This window comes from Lepidochelys kempii, chromosome 1 (assembly GCF_965140285.1).
Source record: "Lepidochelys kempii isolate rLepKem1 chromosome 1, rLepKem1.hap1, whole genome shotgun sequence".
Taxonomy (NCBI): Eukaryota; Metazoa; Chordata; order Testudines; family Cheloniidae; genus Lepidochelys; species Lepidochelys kempii.
Genome location: NC_136380.1, coordinates 24,823,010 through 24,845,176, shown reverse-complemented (window position 1 = coordinate 24,845,176; position 22,167 = coordinate 24,823,010). Strand labels below are relative to the sequence as shown.

The 22,167-nt window shown below is 43.0% G+C and overlaps 1 protein-coding gene across 4 annotated transcripts in view; it reads left to right on the top strand.

The window, feature by feature from the left end:
• The window catches only part of GRM5 (glutamate metabotropic receptor 5), a 322,105-nt gene that overhangs the window by 258,517 nt on the left and 41,421 nt on the right, over nucleotides 1-22,167 (top strand). For all 4 annotated transcript variants that reach the window (XM_073336744.2, XM_073336740.2, XM_073336753.2 and 1 more), the window contains exons 5-7: nucleotides 5,326-5,572; nucleotides 9,574-9,742; nucleotides 15,269-15,395. In XM_073336744.2, coding sequence (XP_073192845.1) covers nucleotides 5,326-5,572; nucleotides 9,574-9,742; nucleotides 15,269-15,395 — 543 coding nt within the window. The remainder of the gene's footprint in view (nucleotides 1-5,325; nucleotides 5,573-9,573; nucleotides 9,743-15,268; nucleotides 15,396-22,167) is intronic.

The following is a 22,167-nucleotide window of genomic DNA, read 5'->3' as shown; positions in this document are numbered from 1 at the left end:
TGGTAATAAGGCAGCTGGAATATCATTTTAAAATAAATATTATTGCTGATGCATGTCAGATTCATTCTATCGGCCACTTTAATTAACAGCACAGTTTGTGAGCTGTTAATTTTGAGGCTGAGTAATTGTATGCATTGTAATGTAATACGCTTGTTCAATTTTCCACTTAATTTCGATTACTGTGGATTTTACATGTAATCTATCGTTACAGTTATTACGCCTATTATTTTTAATTAGGAAAAAACATTACCTCAGGAGAATGAAACAAATAATTAGCAGGTTTAAAAAAAAAGTTCATACTCAGTCATAGACTGAGGAAATTTGGTTTTCAGAGAAGCTGAGTGCCCACCACTTCACCCAATGTTCACAGGAGCTGTGGGAGTGCAGCACCTCTGAAAATCAGGACCAGAGATGAGAGAAGGGAAAGATCTTTTAGGTCACCTTTTATCTTTTGAAAGTATGAAATGGTTTTCAATGACAAAACAGTTTTATAGACATATTTTCCCCTGGTGAACTTTCGCACCACTCCTACGTTTTAGACATGATTAAGGACTGGATTGTCATCCTCTCATCCTCCTCCAGTAAGGGCCAAGCACATTGGTGCACTGCCCAACAACAGGGAAGGAACCAAACTGTGCTTCTCAGAGTCACAATCTGGCCCCTGCTTCCCCAAGGTGAATGAAATCTGAGCTAGTTCTGTTACTGGCACAGATTACTTCCCACTCTGTGCCATCTTGGGTGCTCTGACTGGTGCATTGGTGGGGTGGAGCCTTCAAAGGAGAGCGTGGCGAGTGCCACTTGGCAGCAGCTACTTCCCTTCTGCACAGGCCCTGGGGATGTATGTAGCCCCCTTTTGTTCCCCAGTGCAGGCACACAGCAATCCTTCATAAAGATGGTCAGGAATTTTTTAATGACATGATTTCCATGAGACAAAGCTGATTCATGGAGAACAAGACATTTCACAGAAACATACTGGTTGTGATTACGCTTCTGTCAGGGAGGTTTCTCAGGTCCAGAATGGACCCCTAAGGATTAATGTGTAGTTGTAACCAGAATAGTGACTGTTTGGAAAAGATATTGTAGAGCTCATTGTTTATTCTCCCTTATGACTGCCCACATCACAGTTATTCCCATTACATATGAAATTGCTCGTGACAATTGACCCCCGACAGCAATTCTGGGCCACTGGGCAGAAGAGTCAATGGACCCCCATGTGCGGACGCGGTCCACCTGACATTTTTGGCATTTGCTGCACCTGTGCTGGCTGGTGCCCAGCGAGCTGCTGGCTGTGCTGTTGGGCACACTCTTACAGCATGGCCAGGGCTTTCACATGCCCGCCCGGTAGGGTTGCCAACTGTCTAATCGTGCAAACCCAAAGATCCTTGCCCTGCCCCCTGCCCCACCCCTTCCCCTGAGGCCATGCCCCATCCCACCCCTTCTCTGAGGCCACGCCCCTGCTCACTCCATCCCCCCCTCCCTCCGTCACTTGCTCTCCACCCTCACTCACTTTTACCAGGCTGAAGCAGGGGATTGGGGTGCGGGGTGCAGGCTCAGGGAGGGAGTTTGGGTGTGGGAAGGGGTGAGCGGTGCAGCAATTCATGAATGATAAAGATGGCTGGAATGTGGCTGACAGTTTTGCCGATGATACGTGAGGCTGAGTAGCATCCAGTCTACTCTCTATTGGCTGGATGAGCGCTGCCAACATGTTGTTAAGACTCGGAGGTTATAAAAGAAACCCTGTAGGGTGCCTCTCAATGTGACTACGACTAAAGTAGGCCAAAGGACCAAGCTAAAAAAAAAGGAAAAAAGTTAAGCAGCCTGACATTCAACATAGCTAATGTTTGCAAGCGTGCATAAAATGCTGATTAACGGCAAATCAGATAACGCAATGGGACACAACGGGGAATGATAAGATCTTGGAAGATAAATTAATGGATGCTGAAGGTTATTAATGTCATCTAGCCGTAAATATACTCTGGATAGGAAGACCAATGAAATTGAACAGGATATGCAAGAAGTAATTTAAAAACAATAAAGGAGAGACATGTATGAAAGATGAAACACCAGGAAGAGGGAAGCAGCAGAAAGATAAGGAATTAAGGTAAGAGATTAGTACTGTATACTAGAAGTAAAGCGATAATGACAAATAAAGTCTTCAATTAATGCATTTTCCAGGGACATTAAAATCAAGAGGTCACTAAAACACAGGAACATAGGAATTGCTCTCCAATTGGTCTCACTAATAGTTAAACATTCTTTTAATGCAGCGTGAGGTTTTATCTCCCCTCCAAGACTTTTTTGTTGTTGCATTAATTGTTATATTCTCAGGGAATATTCTTGTCAGGCACATACATGCCCAAACCCTCTCTGAGGAGAGACAGTGTCAGAGCCAGGTTTTGCAATGGGGGTGGGGTAGGGGGGCGAAGAGTCATTGGTGATGCCACTTTCCATTATACCTTTTGGCTTGTTAATTTCACACCTGTTGTCATGCCTGTGTATTTCACACATGAGATCGATCATGCCTGCTGCACCCACCACAAACCTAATCTCAACCCAGTGTGGAATGGTTGACGGGGGCAGGGCTGGAAAGCAAGCCTCCTGCACATTCACCAGGCAGCAGTGGCTCCTGTCTTATGGGACTGGGCCGGACTCTCCACGCTGACCTGGTGCAAGGATAGCAGTGCCTTTCAAGTTTGGCCTGGCTGCCCCTAGGTCATGAAGGAGGGGCAGCTGGGCCAAATTTGAGTGAGTGGCATTGCAACATGGCTCAGTGAATCACAGCACAGGAGCTGGGCCCAGCCCTACGGGACAGGAGTCACCACTGCTAGGCGAGTGAAGAACAGGCTAGTTCTCCAGCACCATGTGAAAAGTCATGTCAGATACCTCCTTTTGTAATTGGACAATATACCTATGGGCCGCTGGACCGGGATGGGTGTGGGGGGTCAACAATGGAACTAATTGTGTGCTTAAAATTTAGCACGTTTGTTCTTTTTTCCCTGGATTGGGATTTTAGATTGTAAAATGTTCAGAGCAGCACCTAGCACAGTAGGGTCCCCAATGCACCTGGGGCCTCTAGACACTGCTTTAGTATAAATAAAATAATAATAATAATAACTGATTGGGATTGTGCCAGAAAATCTGATGTACTGGAAAACATGAAGATATCTGGAAATGGATGAAAAGCCACGTTCACTATATGGGAACTTACCAGGAGGTGCGGGTTTGTGTTTGTTTTGGCTGCAGTCCTCTGGTGAGGAGCCCTCCCAATCCTTGTAAACTCCTGTCTGGCCTGCTGCCTGGCACAGGTTTTAATTCCAAAGGAGGCAGCAAAACAGATCCAGGAGCCATTACCTAGTATATTTAAAAGCTTGTTAAAAGGTGGAAGTATTGATTGAGCTGGGCAGGTTTCTTAAACAGATCCTAACTCTCTTTAAATGTGTTAGGTACTGAAGTCTTTCATGAGTCACAGGTTTGGGTTTGATGCTCATTCCTGAAATTTAGTCAGTTCATTGTTTTGACCTTTCACCACGTGGATACAGAATCCCCTGAATAGAATGTGTCTGAGCAGAATGACCAAGTTGGCCAACTTTCAAATTTGATGTATTTATTTAACCAGAGTCAGGTTTCCTTACAAAAGTTTTCTTCATAAAGTTGAACATTCTTTCTAACAGAAAAGGATTACATTAATTTTCTGAATGAGTAACTTGTCTCTTTTGAAGGGACAGATGAGTTAACTTGTCCTCAGAACCCAGCCCACTACAGATGTGGAATGCCTCCCTCTCCCGTTAAACCGTAATCTGCCTCCATTTACACTTCTGCTCCTCACTGCTTCTCTATTGGCGTCTTCATCAGGGAGAGGGGTGGTGACTGTCCCTAAGATAAGGCAAAGAGAATGCATCAGGTTGGTGTGTGGAAGAGGAAACCCTGCAGAGATGGGCCTGAAGAAAAGGAAACCCCACATTAGGGAGGTTATGAAGAGCGGAAGGCTGTTATGGTAGCCAGGAATCCCATGGAAGCCCTGGCCACACCCTCTCATCATCAGCCATGTGGACTGCAAGAAGGAGAGACAGGCACTGTTATTTCAGCTGCACACCACTGGAGATCCACGTAGGGTGAAGTGATGCTTTTGCAGGCAGCTAAGCTAGCTTCAGGGTTGCTCTGCACTTGCAGTGCAAGGGATAATCTAGGCTATCTACATGTGAGGCCTAAAACTAGTGGTTTGTGTCCTTTAACACTGTTACCAGACAAAAATTCTACGGGGTCAACTGACAGTTAGATGCTCCTTTCCAATTCCACATATCCCATTAACTTCCAGACCCACTACCAAACATAGGAAGATTCAGTTTTGAGTAACTCACAGAAGCCATAAACCTGAAAGGTTTTGAGTGTTCACAACTCCCAGAGATTTCAGCAGGAGCTGTAGCTACTACACGACCAGGTAGCAGTATGATATTAATAAGAACGCTTTGCTGACAGAATGTCAGTTTGCCAATTCCACTCAAGATTTCATTTCCATGGTAGCATCTTGGCTTGTAGTGGATTTCTCGATTCCTTACATAAAAACATAAGAACGGCTATACTGGGTCAGACCAAAGGTCCATCTAGCTCAGTATCCTGTCTTCTGACAGTGGCCAATGCCAGGTGATTCAGAGGGAATGAACAGAACAGGTAATCATCAAGTGATCAATCCCCTGTCACCCATTCTCTGCTTCTGGCAAACAGAGGCTAGGGACACCATCCCTGCCCATTCTGGCTAATAGCCATTGATAGACCTATCCTCCATGAACTTATCTAGTTATTTTTGAACGCTTGGTTTCTCCATAAATCCGGAAACACAGAAGATGATACATACGGTTCCTATTACATAGGCACCCTCTGTGGCACACCAACCACAAAGGGCTGAATCAACTAGCTTTGAGGTCAGTGGAAAGAATCTCGTAGATGGTGGTCACTTCCTGGGAGCCTCCAAGTATTACAGTATGTTATAATAGATACATACACACACAAAATATAGGGTGAAAGAGGGGTAACTGAAAATGAGGCTGCACAGATTCTATTGCTTCATTGAGATGGAGACCAACAAGATCATGAGATGTTTAAAAGAGGACCTGTTCTTTCCACTCTTTATATATATATATATATATATATATATATATATATATATATATATATATATATATATATATATATATATATATATATATACTGCTTAGTGTCTCTTAAGAGGGTTTTTAAATATTAATAATAGATACACAGCAAAACGTTTGAAGATTCATCATGTTTTTGTCTATGGCAATGACTAAACTTTGTGTTGTTTCCTAACAGGTCAGTTGACTCTCAAAACGCAACATGTTCAAGATTCTAAAATGGGATTCGTAATCAATGCCATATATTCTATGGCGTACGGTCTTCACAACATGCAGATGTCACTATGCCCAGGCTATGCGGGTCTCTGTGATGCCATGAAGCCTATAGATGGTCAAAAACTCCTGGATTCTCTCATGAAGACTAACTTCACTGGGGTTTCTGGGGAGGTGATCTTGTTTGATGAGAATGGAGACTCACCAGGAAGGTACTGTGGATATTTATCAGAAAGTGCAGTGCCAGATATGCTGCTTTGTTATTTACTCTTGATTTTAATCATAACCGTAGAGGGCATCCCCAACAAGATGCTCACTCACCAAGGGAAGGGCTCCAGGTTGACTGTGCTCTTTACTCAGTGAGAGAATGTGGTTGTCAAGAAGTCCTGCCTCACTGAGTGTACGCTGAGTAAAGCATGGCTCTCCATGTGCAAACTAATGCATCATATAGAGGAGGAAAGGTTCTAAAGACCTCATTACTTAAAAACATAGACCTGGTTTCTGTGATCTTTCAGCCTAGTGATAGACACATTATTAAATCTAGCTCTATTTATAAAGATTGGGCAACATTTTCTTTTCAGGTATGAAGAAGAAGCCTTTTTAGCAAGGTCTACCTCTATTTCCTAGCTTCTGCTTTGTCTTCTAGCTGGACTGGTCCCTAGTTCTTTCAGGACTCCAGCAACTGTAGTTAGCAATAGTAGGAGAAAGAATCAGAACTCATCCCCACCTCTTCCCTGTCTTAAATATCTGCATTAGTAGTGACAGGGGGATGGGAGTGCAGAGGGTAGGATGGGGAAGGATGCAGTGAGAGGCATGGGGGTGCAGTGAGGGGGACGGGTGCGTGGGGGGGTTGGAACAGGGAGGGATGCAGTGACAGGGGGATCTAAATTGGTGTTACGGTTGTTACTGTTGTGCCTCAGTGCCCTCGTGTTCATATAAATAACACAAATACACTTCATGCCCCAGAGAGCTCAAGATTTTGACAATACACAACAAATGCTCGATCCTGCAAGATGCTGGGCATTCTAGGCTGGAACTAGCAAAGCCCTTAAGCATATGCTTAACTTAAAGCACACAGGTAGGCTCATGGAGGATTTAAATCCATTTGTTTAGGAGAACACTTGGAGAAAACAAAGTAACATGTAAGGAATTGTCTTTCATAAGAAGAAAATTATTAGCTAGTCAATATTATGGAAACTCTAAAGAAGGAATTGAAAAGCCAAGTAAAGAGGGCATTAGTGTTCACACTGGACTTCAGCAACAGGGTAACTGCAATTACCACCTTCACCATGCCAATTCGTATGTTCTGAAACTGAGTTTGCAATAAGTATTTTGCCCTGTGCATTGGACAATGCTGGAAACTTACATTAGTGTCTGGTCCCTGGCTCCCGAAAGCACCTTACAGTCCCCACAGCATTATCTCAAGCTAGTTTCAATGTAGCAGTAGCTACTGAACAACCAAGGTAGGTAAAGGACTTCATAGCACTGGGAATTTCTGCCAGTCCTATTCTGAGAACAGGACTTCTGCGAGATATAGAATGAAAAGGGCAATAGTTCCATTTTTCCATTCCCTTCCATTTTTTCCAATGTGATGTTTGCACAGAGTTCTTTTGTAACTACTTCAGGTTTCATTGTCTTTGGCTCCAGAAGACTGTGAAATATTGGCATTAAAGTTTGTCCTTCTGAATGGTGATCCTCATAAAACAGTATTATAAGGAGTGTTACAATATTCTAAGGAAGCTAAGTATGGATCCCATAGGTACTTCTGGGACAGCTATTTTTTTAAATCCCCCAAAGGTTGTCTTTTGCCACTTATCCCAGTGCCAGGCTGTACCATCATCAGGCAACATTCTGAGTGGAGCATTTAATTGTGGGGGAGTGGCTTTGATTAGCTGTGATTACGAGCCCATGAATCTCTCTGAAAGACCTATTTGTTTTGGGGTCTTTCCATTTCTACAGGTGATCCCCCTTTCTAGTTGAGCTCCTTCATCATTGTGTATGTGTCTTACATAGTCATACAATGACACATTGTGTATGTGTCATTCAAACCAACCTAGCATTTCTTCTTGCTTAATTTAAGGTTTGTTTTGTTGCCACACTGCACATGATTAGACAATCTTTTGTTGAAGTGGTGATCATTTTTTGCCCAAAAGAGCAAGGAAAATAAATATGACCCAGACCCACTAAAACAGTGGTTCTCAAAGCCGGTCCACCGCTTGTTCAGGGAAAGCCCCTGGTATGCCGGACCAGTTTGTTTACCTGTCACGTACGCGGGTTAGGCCGATCGCGGCTCCCTTGGCCTGCGCCACTTCCCGCAGCCCCCATTGGCCTGGAGCAGCGAACCGCGGCCAGTGGGAACCATGATCGGCTGAACCTGCAGACGCGGCATGTAAACAAACTGGTACGGCGCACCAGGGGGTTTCCCTGAACAAGCAGTGGACCGGCTTTGAGAACCACTGCACTAAAATACAACTCTTCTTCCTGGCTGTGTGGTGGATTAATTGTTTCTTCTGGGCTATAGTGTTAAACCAGCTTCTGATATCACTCAATAACACTTAATCTTACCATCAGCTTTTACTTTCTTTCTCAGTGGCACAGGACTTGATATAGTGCTTGTAGCTCTGCCACTGACCGACTGTGTGACCTTGGTCAAGTCTCTTCATCTCCCAGCCTCAGTTTCTCCATCTGTAAAACAGACATAATGATATCTTCCTTTAAAATACTTTGAGATCTGTGGATGAAAACTGCTGCATAAATGTTTTGTTTATGATGTAATTGTTATGCTTTTGGGGGCACACTGGGAGCTATATCAGTGTGATGTACTATATCCCCACTGAGTCCCTGTGTGTTAAGCACTTCATCAAAACATTTTTATCTTGCTTAATAGACCTTTAAACTAATGCAGGTGACTCACCAACCTCTGCACACAAGGAACTCCCATGTTACATTTTGAGTAATATCTGTCCTTTTGTAAACATGACAGAGTGGCTTGGCTTTGTGGCCTCATTTTTTGCCCACTGTCTGCAACAATTTTAATTATCAATTTAAGCACTTAATAGTCACTAATTTTTTTTTATAAATGCTTGCAGTGACTATGTGGCACCTAAATTCACTATCTATTTTGAAATTAATTGAGCATTTGCTTTCATAGTCATGCACTGATGTCTTGTGCAATCTTCTTCTGTACAATTAAGATACTCAGTAAGGGAGAGGTTGTTAGCATAACCTTAAAAAACCGCACTACTCTCCAAGTATGTTGTTGCCACTAAGTGAACCCTAAAATTACTAGGCTAGCAGGAGGGATGATTCAGTTATTAGGGTGCTATTCAGGGACTTAAAAGTCTTGGGTTCAAGTCTCAGCTATCCCAAAGGCTCCCTGTGTGACCTTGGGAAAGCCGCTTTGTGCCTCAGTTCATCTTTAAAAGGGGCTAACAGTACTTCCCTACTTCACCTGGGTGTTGCGAGGACACATACACTGAAGACTGTCAATCACTCAGACAGTACAGTAATGGGAACCATAGAAGAACCCCAGATAGAGCTCACAGAGATTAGAGAACAACATTTTTCCTTTTTTATTGTTTCATTTAGTGCGGTGATTCTCAAAGTCAGTCCGCTGCTTGTTCAGGGAAAGCCCGTGGCGCACCGGACCTGTTTGTTTACCTGCTGCGTCCGCAGGTTCAGCCGGTCGTGGCTCCCACTGGCTGCGGTTCGCTGCTCCAGGCCAATGGGGTCTGTGGGAAGGGCGGCCAGCATGTCCCTTGGCCCGCGCCGCTTCCCGCAGCACACATTGGCCTGGAGTGGCGAACCGCGGCCAGTGGGAGCCGCGATCGGCCGAACCTGTGGATGCGGCAGGTAAACAAACCAGTCCGATGAGCCAGGGGCTTTCCCTGAACAAGCGGCAGACCGGCTTTGAGAACCACTGAGTTAGTGCATTTGGCAGTACTTTGTGTCTAGTCAGTTTCTCCCATACTCTATAGGGATCTTTCACACAGCAACAGGAGAGAGAAAAACTTTGTTTTAAAAATGATAGGACAATATGCTTATATAACTACAACAATAGGCAGGGGAGACTCAGTGGTCCATGTAGCACTAGAAAATACTTTTAACTCTTTTTTAATTAATTAGATTTTGATTTGATAGTGCTCCTTTAAATCGAAAAGATTTAGTGACTGTATCCTAAACTCAACTGTTTGTTCATTTTGTGTTTCGCAAGGTATGAGATTATGAATTTTAAGCAAATGGGGAAGGATTACTTTGACTATATTAATGTTGGAAGTTGGGACAATGGTGAACTGAAGATGGATGACGATGAAATATGGTCAAAGAAAAATACTGTCATCAGATCGGTCTGCAGTGAACCGTGTGAAAAAGGCCAGATAAAGGTAAATAGGGTGCTTTTTTATTGTATTGATGTATTATTTGCATAGTTGTGAAATGATACCCAGAATGTTTGTCAAAATTTTCAACTATAAGAACCTAAAATTAAGACCTTAAACCAGTTTTGGCACCTTAATAAAAAGTGCAAAAAGTTGTTTATGTGATTACTGCTTCTTGCTACTCTTTTCATAATTGTCTCATTCTTTTCTTGTGCTCCCCTATTGTCTGTCTGTATCCATCTGTTGCCTCCTGTTTTATACTTAGATTGTAAATTCTTTGGGAAGGAACCATCCTTTTGTTCTGTGTTTTTGTACAGTGCCTAGCACAATGGGGTCTCAATCCCTGATTGGGGCCTAAAGGACCAGCCCAAAGCAAATAAACTCATAATAATTATCATCATTTAGGTGCTAAAATCTGGATTTAGGAATATAACTTTTAGTTACGCAATTTTGAAATTTCTAGCCTTAGCTCTTAAGAGCCCTTAATTTCTTCTATTAACAATAATACAGTAAACACAGGAAAAATCTTTCATTTATTATTAATAATATGTTTAAAGGAGAATCTCATGAAAAGGTAAGTAACTTGCTGGATTTGCTAAAATCACAAGTTTGTTTTGCTTTAATTCCTTTTTTCATTAGCGGTCTGCAGTCTGCAAGTTGTGTTAGTCTATAATTAAGGGGGCAAAGGGACGCCCCCTGAATGAGAAGATGCAATGGCACAATTTGACATCTGTTTGAAAAGAGCACAGGAATGTGGACATGATTCTGCTCTCAGTGAAAGTGATGCGAATCAGGAGTAACTCACCGAAGCAAAAAGAGATAGCAATGTGTGATCCGAATCAGGCCATAGTCTGCAATAACAATAAGTGTTCATGGGGGTTAAACTTAGTGATCTAGCTTCAAAACAAGCAATATGTGTGGCAAACAGCGTCACTGTACTAGAGATAGGCCCAGGACACAAGTTTTGGAGCTAGGTCTAAACCTTCTGAAATTTCAGGCATGTTTGGATCCAGGATTTGGTTAGTGCCAGACTCTACTCTTCACTGTGGATCCTAATTCAGGAAAGCACTTAAGAACGTGTTTAAAGTTAAATGTTCTGCATCAGGACCCATATCTGTAATCCTCTTTCTTCTTACATTTGATTGTTGAGTATAAATCCCAAATTTTCTTTCATGGACAAAAGCCCATGTACTAAAACAGGGGATGAGGCCTGGCTCCATTGAACGAAGTCAACAGAAGTTTTACCATTGACTTCAGTGGAGTCAGGATTTCACCCAGGGAATCTAGATGCACACAAAGCAACAGTGTCCCATTATACAGCAGCATCCAGCATGTCCCTTCCTGTGTGGCCTTATGCAAACCAAATACAGTACAACCCAGAACACATGAAATATTCTGGAGACATCAAAACTCTTCGAATAATCACAAGAACGACCAGCAGGAGAGTGGCCTGGGGGAAGTAACTGCAGTTGAAAAAAGGAGATTTATTTAAATAGGGCTGGATAAATTGCGGGAGGGGTTACAGTGCAATCAACTGCAACTGACAGCAGTTGGATGTTAAAAACCAACTTTCCACACAAACTTCCTCGTGGCTGGACTTTACAAAAACTAGACAAGCCATTTACAACACACACTTTACTTCTCTACAAAAGAAAAAGGACACTAAACTATCTAAACTACTACATGCCACAAGAGGCCACAGCAATGGTTCCCTTAACCCACCCAGCAATATTGTCAATCTATCCAACTATACTCTTAGCCCAGCAGAAGAATCTGTCCTATCTCGGGGCCTCTCCTTCTGCCCCTCCACCCCCACGAACATGATACAGTTCTGTGGTGACCTAGAATCCTATTTTCGACGTCTCCGACTTAAGGAGTATTTCCAACACACCTCTGAACAACATCCTAATCCACAGAGACCTTCCTACCAACACTACAAAAAGAAGGATTCTGGGTGGACTCCTCCTGAAGATCGAAACAACAGACTGGACTTCTACATAGAGTGCTTCCGCCGATGTGCACAGGCTGAAATTGTGGAAAAGCAGCATCACTTGCCCCATAACCTCAGCCATGCAGAACACAATGCCATCCACAGCCTCAGAAACAACTCTGACATCATAATGAAAAAGGCTGACAAAGGAGGTGCTATCTTCATCATGAATAGGTCGGAATATGAACAAGAGGCTGCTAGGCAGCTTTCCAACACCACTTTCTACAAGCCATTACCCTCTGATCCCACTGAGGGTTACCAAAAGAAACTACAGCATTTGCTCAAGAAACTCCCTGAAAAAGCACAAGAACAAATCCGCACAGACACACCCCTGGAACTCCGACCTGGGGCATTCTATCTGCTACCCAAGATCCATAAACCTGGAAATCCTGGACGCCCCATCATCTCAGGCATTGGCACCCTGACAGCAGGATTGTCTGGCTATGTAGACTCCCTCCTCAGGTCTTACGCAACCAGCACTCCCAGCTATCTTCGAGACACCACTGACTTCCTGAGGAAACTACAATCCATTGGTGATCTTCCAGAAAACACCATCCTGGCCACTATGGATGTAGAAGCCCTCTACACCAACATTCCACACAAAGATGGACTACAAGCCGTCAGGAGCACTATCCCTGATAATGTCACAGCAAACCTGGTGGCTGAACTTTGTGACTTTGTCCTCACTCTTAACTATTTCACATTTGGGGACAATGTATGCCTTCAAATCAGCGGCACTGCTCTGGGTACCCGCATGGCCCCACAGTATGCCAACATTTTTATGGCTGACTTAGAACAATGCTTCCTCAGCTCTCATCCCCTAATGCCCCTACTCTACTTGCGCTACATGGATGACATCTTCATCATCTGGACCCATGGAAAAGAAGCCCTTGAGGAATTCCACCATGATTTCAACAATTTCCATCCCACCATCAACCTCAACCTGGACCAGTCCACACAAGAGATCCACTTCCTGGACACTACGGTGCTAATAAGCGATGGTCACATAAACACCACCCTATACCGGAAACCTACTGACCGCTATTCCTACCTACATGCCTCCAGCTTTCACCCAGACCACACCACACGATCCATCATCTACAGCCAAGCTCTGCGATACAACCGCATTTGCTCCAACCCCTCAGACAGAGACAAACACCTACAAGATCTCTATCAAGCATTCTTACAACTACAATACCCACCTGCTGAAGTGAAGAAACAAGTTGACAGAGCCAGAAGAGTACCCAGAAGTCACCTACTACAGGACAGGCCCAAAAAAGATAATAACAGAACGCCACTAGCTGTCACCTTCAGCCCCCAACTAAAACCTCTCCAATGCATCATCAAGGATCTACAACCTATCCTGAAGGACGACCCATCACTCTCACAAATCTTGGGAGACAGGCCAGTCCTTGCTTACAGACAGCCCCCCAACCTGAAGCAAATACTCACCAGCAACCACACACCATACAACAGAACCACTAACCCAGGAACCTATCCTTGCAACAAAGCCCGTTGCCAACTGTGTCCACATATCTATTCAGGGGACACCATCATAGGGCCTAATCACATCAGCCACACTATCAGAGGCTCGTTCACCTGCACATCTACCAATGTGATATATGCCATCATGTGCCAGCAATGCTCCTCTGCCATGTACATTGGTCAAACTGGACATTCTCTACATAAAAGAATAAATGGACACAAATCAGACATCAAGAATTATAACATTCATAAACCAGTCGGAGAACACTTCAGTCTCTCTGGTCACTCGATTTCAGACCTAAAGGTCGCAATATTAGAACAAAAAGACTTCAAAAACAACGAGAGACTGCTGAATTGGAATTAATTTGCAAACTGGATACAATTAACTTAGGCTTGAATAGAGACTGGAAGTGGATGTGTCATTTCACAAAGTAAAACTATTTCCCCATGTTTATTTCCCCCACCCCCCACTGCTCCTCGGACGTTCCTGTTAACTGCTGGAAATGGCCCACCTAGATTATCACTACAAAAAGTTTTCTCTCCCCTTCCCCGCTCTTCTGCTGGTAATAGCTCATCTTAAGTGATCACTCTCCTTACAGTGTGTATGATAACACCCATTTTTTCATGTTCTATGTGTATATAAAACTCCTGACTGTATTTTCCACTGAATGCATCCAATGAAGTGAGCTGTAGCTCACGAAAGCTTATGCTCAAATAAATTGGTTAGTCTCTAAGGTGCCACAAGTCCTCCTTTTCTTTTTGCCAATACAGACTAACACGGCTGCTACTCTAAAAAGAAATGGACAGTGAAGCAGCTGAAAAGTCCATTTAACAAACACATCCAACAGGGGGTTTGATCCTGAGGTTTGTGAAGAGTTTCTTACTCACTCCTGTGGGAGTTGTGGGTATTCCCAACCCTTCACAATCAAAGGAAATTTTTTGGAAATATTCCCATCTGTTTTCTCATTTACTTAGTTCTTCAGGTGATTTTGCCCTTTAAGAATCTAATGTAAACAATCACCTCTCTTTGCAAGCTCGCTCAAAGCCATTGAAGGAGATTTATTTCCCAGGTTTCTGCGCTATACAACAGCCTTTCAGGACTTTGGTTGACTGTGCTCCTTTGCATTTGATTAAAATCCCAATCCGTGACGTTTGCTTGTGAAACCACGTTCTGAACTGATCCCTACAAAGGCGAGACAAGTCAGCCGAATGTTGTAGTTGGTAGCATTTGTTTAAAAATTGATAGAATGTGATAAACACCGACACAGAGAATACTTCATCGCAAAGAGGAAAGGCCTTCTCGTCGCCCTTGGCAGATCACCAGGGGTCACAGATGTGTTCAGTGCCCAAGAGAAGATACATGGGGATTTGGGGAAACTCACATTTGAATTGCCACGGTGCAGTAGGATGTAACATGTTGAATGGAAAGAGGTGAAAATCAGTGCTGAATGTTAAAATGGACACACATTACATTCTCCTTATTAAATGTTAATTTAAAACGTAGCTGATCTGAATTGGTTTGGAAAAGGGACATAAAACCTGAATTTTCTCAGACTATCACAAACTGATGAAAACTGAGCCCTATCCCAGCCCAATCCTTAGGGAAGCAAAGCTGGTTTCCCACTTTTTCATGCTACATTTGGATTAGAACTGGATGAAATGCTGTATCTACAGTGAACAATATTATTCCCCCTTTTCTGTGTGTAAATGATCACTGAAGAGATTTAGATCTTTACAACTTTGTTTGCTTGACAAACGATTTATCTGACCCTATTTCAGCCTATAAGATGGTTGCAAACTATCCTCAGTGATTGTTTCTCCCGATGCCCATGAGTCACAGTTCATGCTGTGTAAATGATCATCCAGTTCTAATCAGAAGGATTTATAATGGTAAGAATAATATTAGCAAAAGGGGCTTCCTCAAAAGAACGGGCTCATCTCTATTAGAAACAGTGAGTAAAAAAGGGACTTTGAAAATCAAATAAGGAACCTCAGCAGCATTAAAGAAGATCGATTAAAAAAACAAATCTAATTGCACTGTTAAATATTCATCTCAGGTGATCCGTAAAGGAGAAGTCAGCTGCTGCTGGACCTGTACACCTTGTAAAGAGAACGAGTTTGTCTCTGATGAATACACATGCAAGGCGTGCCAGCTGGGCTCCTGGCCCACCTATGACCTTACAGGTAACTGACTTATTGTTGTGTTTAAAACCCAGCAAAAGTCGATGGAAATGTTCATACACTTTATACATGAGTTGGGGTCATATATGCACTACAAAACTAAATATTAGGGGTGTTTAGATTTTGTTTTCCATCCAAATTCTAGCCAGTTGAGAGACCCTCTGGACAACTTCCTGTGCAGATTACTCCTCCCAAAAACACAACTAATCTAAGAAGCATCAAAATTTGTAATAGCCTTGGGAACACCAGGCAGTCTAAGCTAAAACACTGGAATGTTGTCCTCCCGGCTCTGAATAATGTGCCTCTGTGTTTCCGTGCAAGGAAGTCTGCAGAATATCTGTTAGCAGATTTTGAGACCATCGGTGTGTGGCCTCAACACTGGTACTGCCCGGGTTTTCTCTTAGCTGCCTAATGATAGCACTAGTATTCAACTATTTTTATTACCTTAACACCTACAAATGTCAGCCATGGATTGGGTTCTCATTAGCTGGGCTGTGTACAAACAGGAAGCAAAAGGCAGTCCCTACCCCAAAGAGTGTGGAATCTTGGTTCATGACAAGATGGACAAAACAAATGGATGGGGTGTGGAGAAGGGAGAATGAGATGATAATGGAGAGAGAGAGAGAGTGTGTGTGCGTACGCACTGAAGAGCCAGCCAGAATTTGGCATTTAGGATATAGAGGTGATATTGATGTTGTTAGACTAAATATTTCTCTTGCTGTGTAGGAAAGCTATAGTATTCTAATGTGTGCACCACTGAGGTATCTATTTACCATATACACAATTTTAAAGAAAGTAGCTTTTTTTTACCATTTTCATGCTTACTGCTTCATATCAATACACGCACTGCTGCATTATTATAGATCATTCTTCTGCTTGATTAATTCCATTTAATGTCCTCACTGTTGCTGAAACTGACAGATGTACGTATAAAAGCACCTGTGGGTTTCTGTGACAAACAGTGTGATCTGACCCCTGTTCTTTAGCGCTGTATTAAAAACCAGCTTCTGAAAAATGCTTTTCTGGGGGATCTGTAGGGTGGATGGAGCAATAATGTTTTATAATCATATCTAAGGTCGCCAGCATTTCTAGCTTGTAAAGAAAATGCATTTCAGTCTAGCCTTGTTTTTAACATAACCTTTTGGGTGGGGGAGGAGAGAGAGAGAGAGAATATTTTGTATTCTGGCAGAAAATTTCCTTCAGTTTTACAAAGCACACACTAGTCTCCTTGAAATGCCCTTATGTTTGCTATTGCAGCAACCTTTGCCTCCTCACTGCAAGATAAAGCTGTGTCACAGGTAATAATGACAGCTTCACAAAGCTTCATTCATAAAAAGCTGATTGGAAAAAGTCTTTCTTCCACTATCTCCTTCAGATGAGAGGCTTGATGCTGTGCCTTCCTGGAAATATATCAACTCCACACCTGAAAAGGATGGCATCTCACTGTTTGCCACACCTGTAGCATCTCATTATTTGCCAGGTATTGGAGCACTGATAAAATCTCCCCTGGCTCATTCGACAAAATGTGGCTCCATCTTTCCTCTGCTCAATGGCCAGGATTGGTTTTATGCCACAGACTTGATTAAATGTAATGGGGAGGAGCTGGGAGGTTGCCAGTGGGGAGAAATTGAGCTTGGTGTATCTCTTTACTCATATGTTTGTAGGACATCAGAACACAAATGTGTTTTAAGAAGGAAGGCAGAACAAATGGTGGAAAACTATTGTCAGAAATAGAAAATGAGGATTAAGACTTGAAGGAAAAGTTTAAAGCCCAGATGTATTGGCGGGAGGGGGAAGAATTTCTGTTGATAAGAGCAGTCACTGGAAAGTATCTCTGACACCATCTAAGAGTAAACACCAGAGGCCAGGAAAACAGTTATATGTGGCCAAAATTTTAACTAGGGGATCCCTCAAAACTTTTCAGCCATATATGCAACATTCCCTGGGTAAAATACTTCTCATCCCCTTAGACAATTCTTGCTTTCCCTTCCCAAAACCCATCAGTTCCATATTCTTCCCACTCCCAAATCCATCTATCTTTCCATCTCCTCCCCGCCTGATGTCTCACGAACGCCTGCACCCCTTCCTCCCCAGTACCTCCTCTTGGGGGCTCCTTTGCATGGCAGCTGTGGTGGTGGTGGTTTTTCCTGTGGTAATAATAGTGGCTAGCAGGATGCCCTGAAGTCTCTGATAGTAGGGTGGTTGTTTGGGTGATAATGGGACTATGCTGGTAGTGGTCTGGGTTGGATGATGGGCAGCCCTGGCTTCTTAATTGGCAGGTGTCCTCTGATTGCTGGAGGTCTCCGCAGTTGGTGTGTAGGGTTAGGGAAACAGGTGCCCTTTGGCTGGTGTGTGGGGAAAGAAAGCTCTGGGCTCCATTCCATTGGGGCCAGGCAGGAAGGCACTGGTAGGGGAGAAAGAAGTCTGGGTGCTGTGACTACAGGGCTTCCACTCTACATCAGAAGCTTTGCCCCACCTTCTCTTGCCCAGCCCTAGTGCAGCTGGAGGAGGTTGAGAAGACTGTGTGGAGCATCTCCTGTGCTCATTTAGAGGCACTAGTGGGTGACTCAAGAAGGGAGCTTGAGATATCTTAAAAGAGACTGACTTTCAGAAAGCTTTGGGTACTCACCCTCTGAAAGTCAGGCCCTTTTAAAATGTCTCAAACTGGGCATCTAACAATGGAAGCACCCAAAATCACTAGTCACGTTTGGAAAATGTAGGCCTTCCTGAAGAAAAGGAAGAGCTAAGTAAGCAGTTCCACAGGAAAGATAGAGATGGATACTTTTCAAATTTGCAGTAGGACTCTTCATTAAATGTTATATGAATAGCATCCATGGTTATTCAGGGTGGCTCTCTTCCCCCATATAAAGGTTTATGAGACTATTACAGCCTTTAAGCTAACACAGCTGAGTCTTTCAGCTCAAGCAATAATAGCTCATGGGTTTAGATCCAGAGGTCCCTCATTTAATGACCCACCCAAGGGTATTGTCTGCATTAACTCTACAGTGGCGGAAGGAGAGAATCCAAACATTTTCAGACAGAAACAAGGGGATTCTCTTAACAGGCCGGATCCAAACCCCAGTAAAATGAATGGGAGTCCTTCCAGGAACTGCAGTGGAATTTGAATCAGAAACAATATCCCACTGATTCCCCAGATGATCACATTGTTTTTGAGGGCACAGCCTTCTGTGTCCAAAAAGGAAGAGTGGAAAAGAAATAAAGTTTCATATTCGTGTTGTTTGAAATTCCAGTGCTGCCTTGGTGTATCTTGGAGATAGCCTGTTCCAGCTGACTCCTCTTTTTTTGTTTCCTTTTCCTTAATGGCTGATTTCAAACCTTTTTTGGGGGGTGGGGGTGGGGGAATAAGTCACACTTTGTGTGACTTGTGACACTGTACAAGAATGATAGCAACAAAGTTTTAGCAGCAGCTACTTTGGGGGCAGAAACAGGGGGTAGATACTATTAATATCAGCAACATTTGGTTCTTCTTCCTAATGTATTCTGCATGTGCTGGCTATTTGATTGTCTTAGCTGGTTTCAGATGAGATTAGGAGGGAAGATATTTCACAGTTCATTGAAATGTTTTCATTTTCTTTTTTCTTTCTTTGTTTGGACGGCTGTTTGTAGACAAAGACTGAATATCAGAAATAGAATTCTTTTTTCATCACAGTTACAAGAAATGTTTTCATTTGATGTGGCAAAATAAAGCAAGGACATTATTACAACTGTGGCCCAGTCTTGTGGTCTGATGGTCATATTGGACAGATGTAGCCAGATTACGGCCCTGTTCTGAGCCCCTAGCTGTCAGGGACTAGGTTTGCATATGGAGACTGCATTCTAACCCTGGAGAGGCAGAGACTGGGAAATTCTGCTTCACCCTTAGGCAGCCCATTTGATTACCATTTGCAGTAGCAGTGAAAGGCTGCAAAGGGTGTTGCATTCATTCCTCTTTGTCTGGGGGCAGGTGAGTAGGAGCCCAGGATACTTCATGAAAACTGGGCTTGGAGTTAATAGTGTGGATAAAAAACAGGAAGAGCCCAACCCCAGAAAACCAGTTAACAGGCATTTGCAGTGCACTTTCCATAGAAAGAGCTTGACAATTCCATGCTGTATTCCATACAAAGCATTCTGTCAGTGAGAGCCCAGGATCAAACCTGATCTAGTTTTGTAAGTACTGAACAAGATGACTCCTTCCTTTGTTCTATGTACAGTTGCTCTCTCTCTCTCTCTCTCTCTCTCTTGCTCTCTCACTGAGAAGATCAACAGAAAGTGACCAGTTCCCAGGAAGCAATCACTGCTCAGTCTTGGTTTCTGGCACAGTTTGTATGACAGCTTATGAAAAGCACAGACCAGGGTTGAGTTACATTGGCAAGTCTCTATGGATGCTTTGAGATGCTGATTGCCTGCTCCTGCCAGGTGCTGAGCACCCTCAACTCCTACCGAAATAACTGGGAGATGATATGCAAAGCACCTGGTAGGATCAGACCCTAGCTGCTAAAATCATGCATGCACACACATACACAAGAACTATGTCACAACTGTAGCTCTCCTTTATGCTTCTTATGGCATCATGAGTAAAAATAAAGACACTGCAGTCAGGAATTAGCTGACAGTTCTGGTGATAATGCGCACGGCAGAACAGGATCTACTCATGTCTCATATTGACTCTGCCACTATAATGACATTAAAAACTTGCTTTTGTCTGTAATTTGAACAGCTGTAACTCAGACACACAAGGATCAGGTACAGGAAGAGTGCAATTTTACACAATTGCTTTTATGACTCCAAACACTCCACGGTATAGAACATTTATTGCTTTCATCATAACTTATTGTTTTCTTCTTTCTTTGCAAAATTAGATTTGCATAAATTATGCTTTTGCCAGGCTTTGCGGGAAGAAAGAATGAGTGAAGGGATGAATCAAGGCGTAGAGCAGTTATATTGTGTGTGGGATCATTGGATGGAGAGGGTTTTTTTCTCCCCTTTCCAGTTGAGGAGAGCTGCTGTGTCTTAGTTGTTCAAGATAGTTTGTATTTAGTGAGGAGAGATTGTAGTGAAGGTGTTGGCCTTGAACTCAGAAGATCTGGGTTTAATTCCTGGCTTTGCGAAGTGATTTTCACTGGAATTGATCCAAAAGTCATTAAAGTCAATGACGGTTTTTCTACTGACTTCAGTGAGCTTTGGGAAAGGCTCTTAAATCTCTGTGCCTGAGTTTTCCATCTGTAAAATGAGGTTAACAACATTTCCTTTCTCTCGCCCTTAGTCTACGTCCACACTGCCCTACAATTCAGACTATGGGGTGTGAATAACAGTATGCACCAAAATGCTCTGCTGTAACTCCCCCGTGTGGACCCAGCAGGTGCAAACTAAAAGATTCCTAGTTTGCGATAATGTAATCCTATTTGAAGAGGGCGCCTGCAGCATCCACACTGGGGGAGTTCAGAGCAGCACATTGGCACGCACTGCTATAGACACCCCCCCCAGTCCAAACTGTGGGACAATGCAGATAAACCCTTAGTTTATCTTATTCATTTAGATTATAACGTCATCAGAGTAGGTCTATGTATTCATACATTGCCTAGCACGATAGGGCCTCTAGGGTTTCAAAGGAATCCAGAGAAATAAATAAAATAAACAACATGATCATGATCAGATCCCAAGGGTGAATACTACCCTTTTCTCACTGCTGAAGAAATTGTTCAGTGATACAGAAGATCACAAATGAATGTAATTTGTAACACTGTAGAGAGGGTGCTCCAAATAAAGTCATCTATATTTTTCACAAAATGTAGCTGTTTCCCGTCAACATGTGAGCTTGCCTGTAATTTGTAGTTTTCATATCTCAGAGACTGAGAGACATTTTTATGGGATAGAAGATCCTGCATATCAGAGTACTGTGCACACAACTTAGTGTATATAAATGTTGCAGTGTGTTGGTGCGAACATCTTTTTCCCTTACAAGTCAAAGAGCAATAGAGGGGAAATTCTTGTCTGTCAACATATCAATTTATTTCTGAGGTGCTCATCCCCTTGGCTTGTAGGCAGCTAAATTTCTAGCTTCAGATATACTCATGCAGCTTTATTCCACCTTTGTACCACCCATCATCCAACCCTAGGGCGAGCCTGGGGCCAGTTTGCTCTCCGCACAACATAGTGCACCCTCCAGACAGTGCTAAACTGCCCCAGCTGATAAAAGCCTTTCCACCAACCTGAGATTGTCCCCAGTGCACCCTAGGGGGCAGGCAAGAGGGCTGTTGTATCTATACCACCTGCGAATGCCCTTATGGCTGAGGATTCCCCAGCCAACCAATCAAGCAAGCTTTCCAGATGTTTCGCCCTGCCAATGAGGTGCAAGTAGGTGGAAGGTGTGTCCAGGCATACGTCTGGTGGAGCAGAATTGGGCTCCTTTATGTATAATGCATTTTTCAGTATTGACATTAGTTTAATCTTGGCCACTAAATCTGTCATAGTGTTCAAAATCTTTTTTCCCTTTTCCTTCTTTTACTTTATGTAATCCTTTCCTTCAAAGTGCCATCCTCAGAAACAATTACCTGCAAATGTGTGCATACGATAACCTTACTGATCATCATTTCATAAACAACATTCAGCCTTTAAACTTAATTGAGGAATAAATCATTGGATATAGTTTAGCATCCTCCAAATAAAATGAAGGAGAATAAATAGCCTGAGTTTTCATCTCTTTGTGGGAATTTTATTAAGGGAATCTAAAAAAGAGTAATAAACCTTGAAAGGCGTGAAATAGGCTGGAACTGAT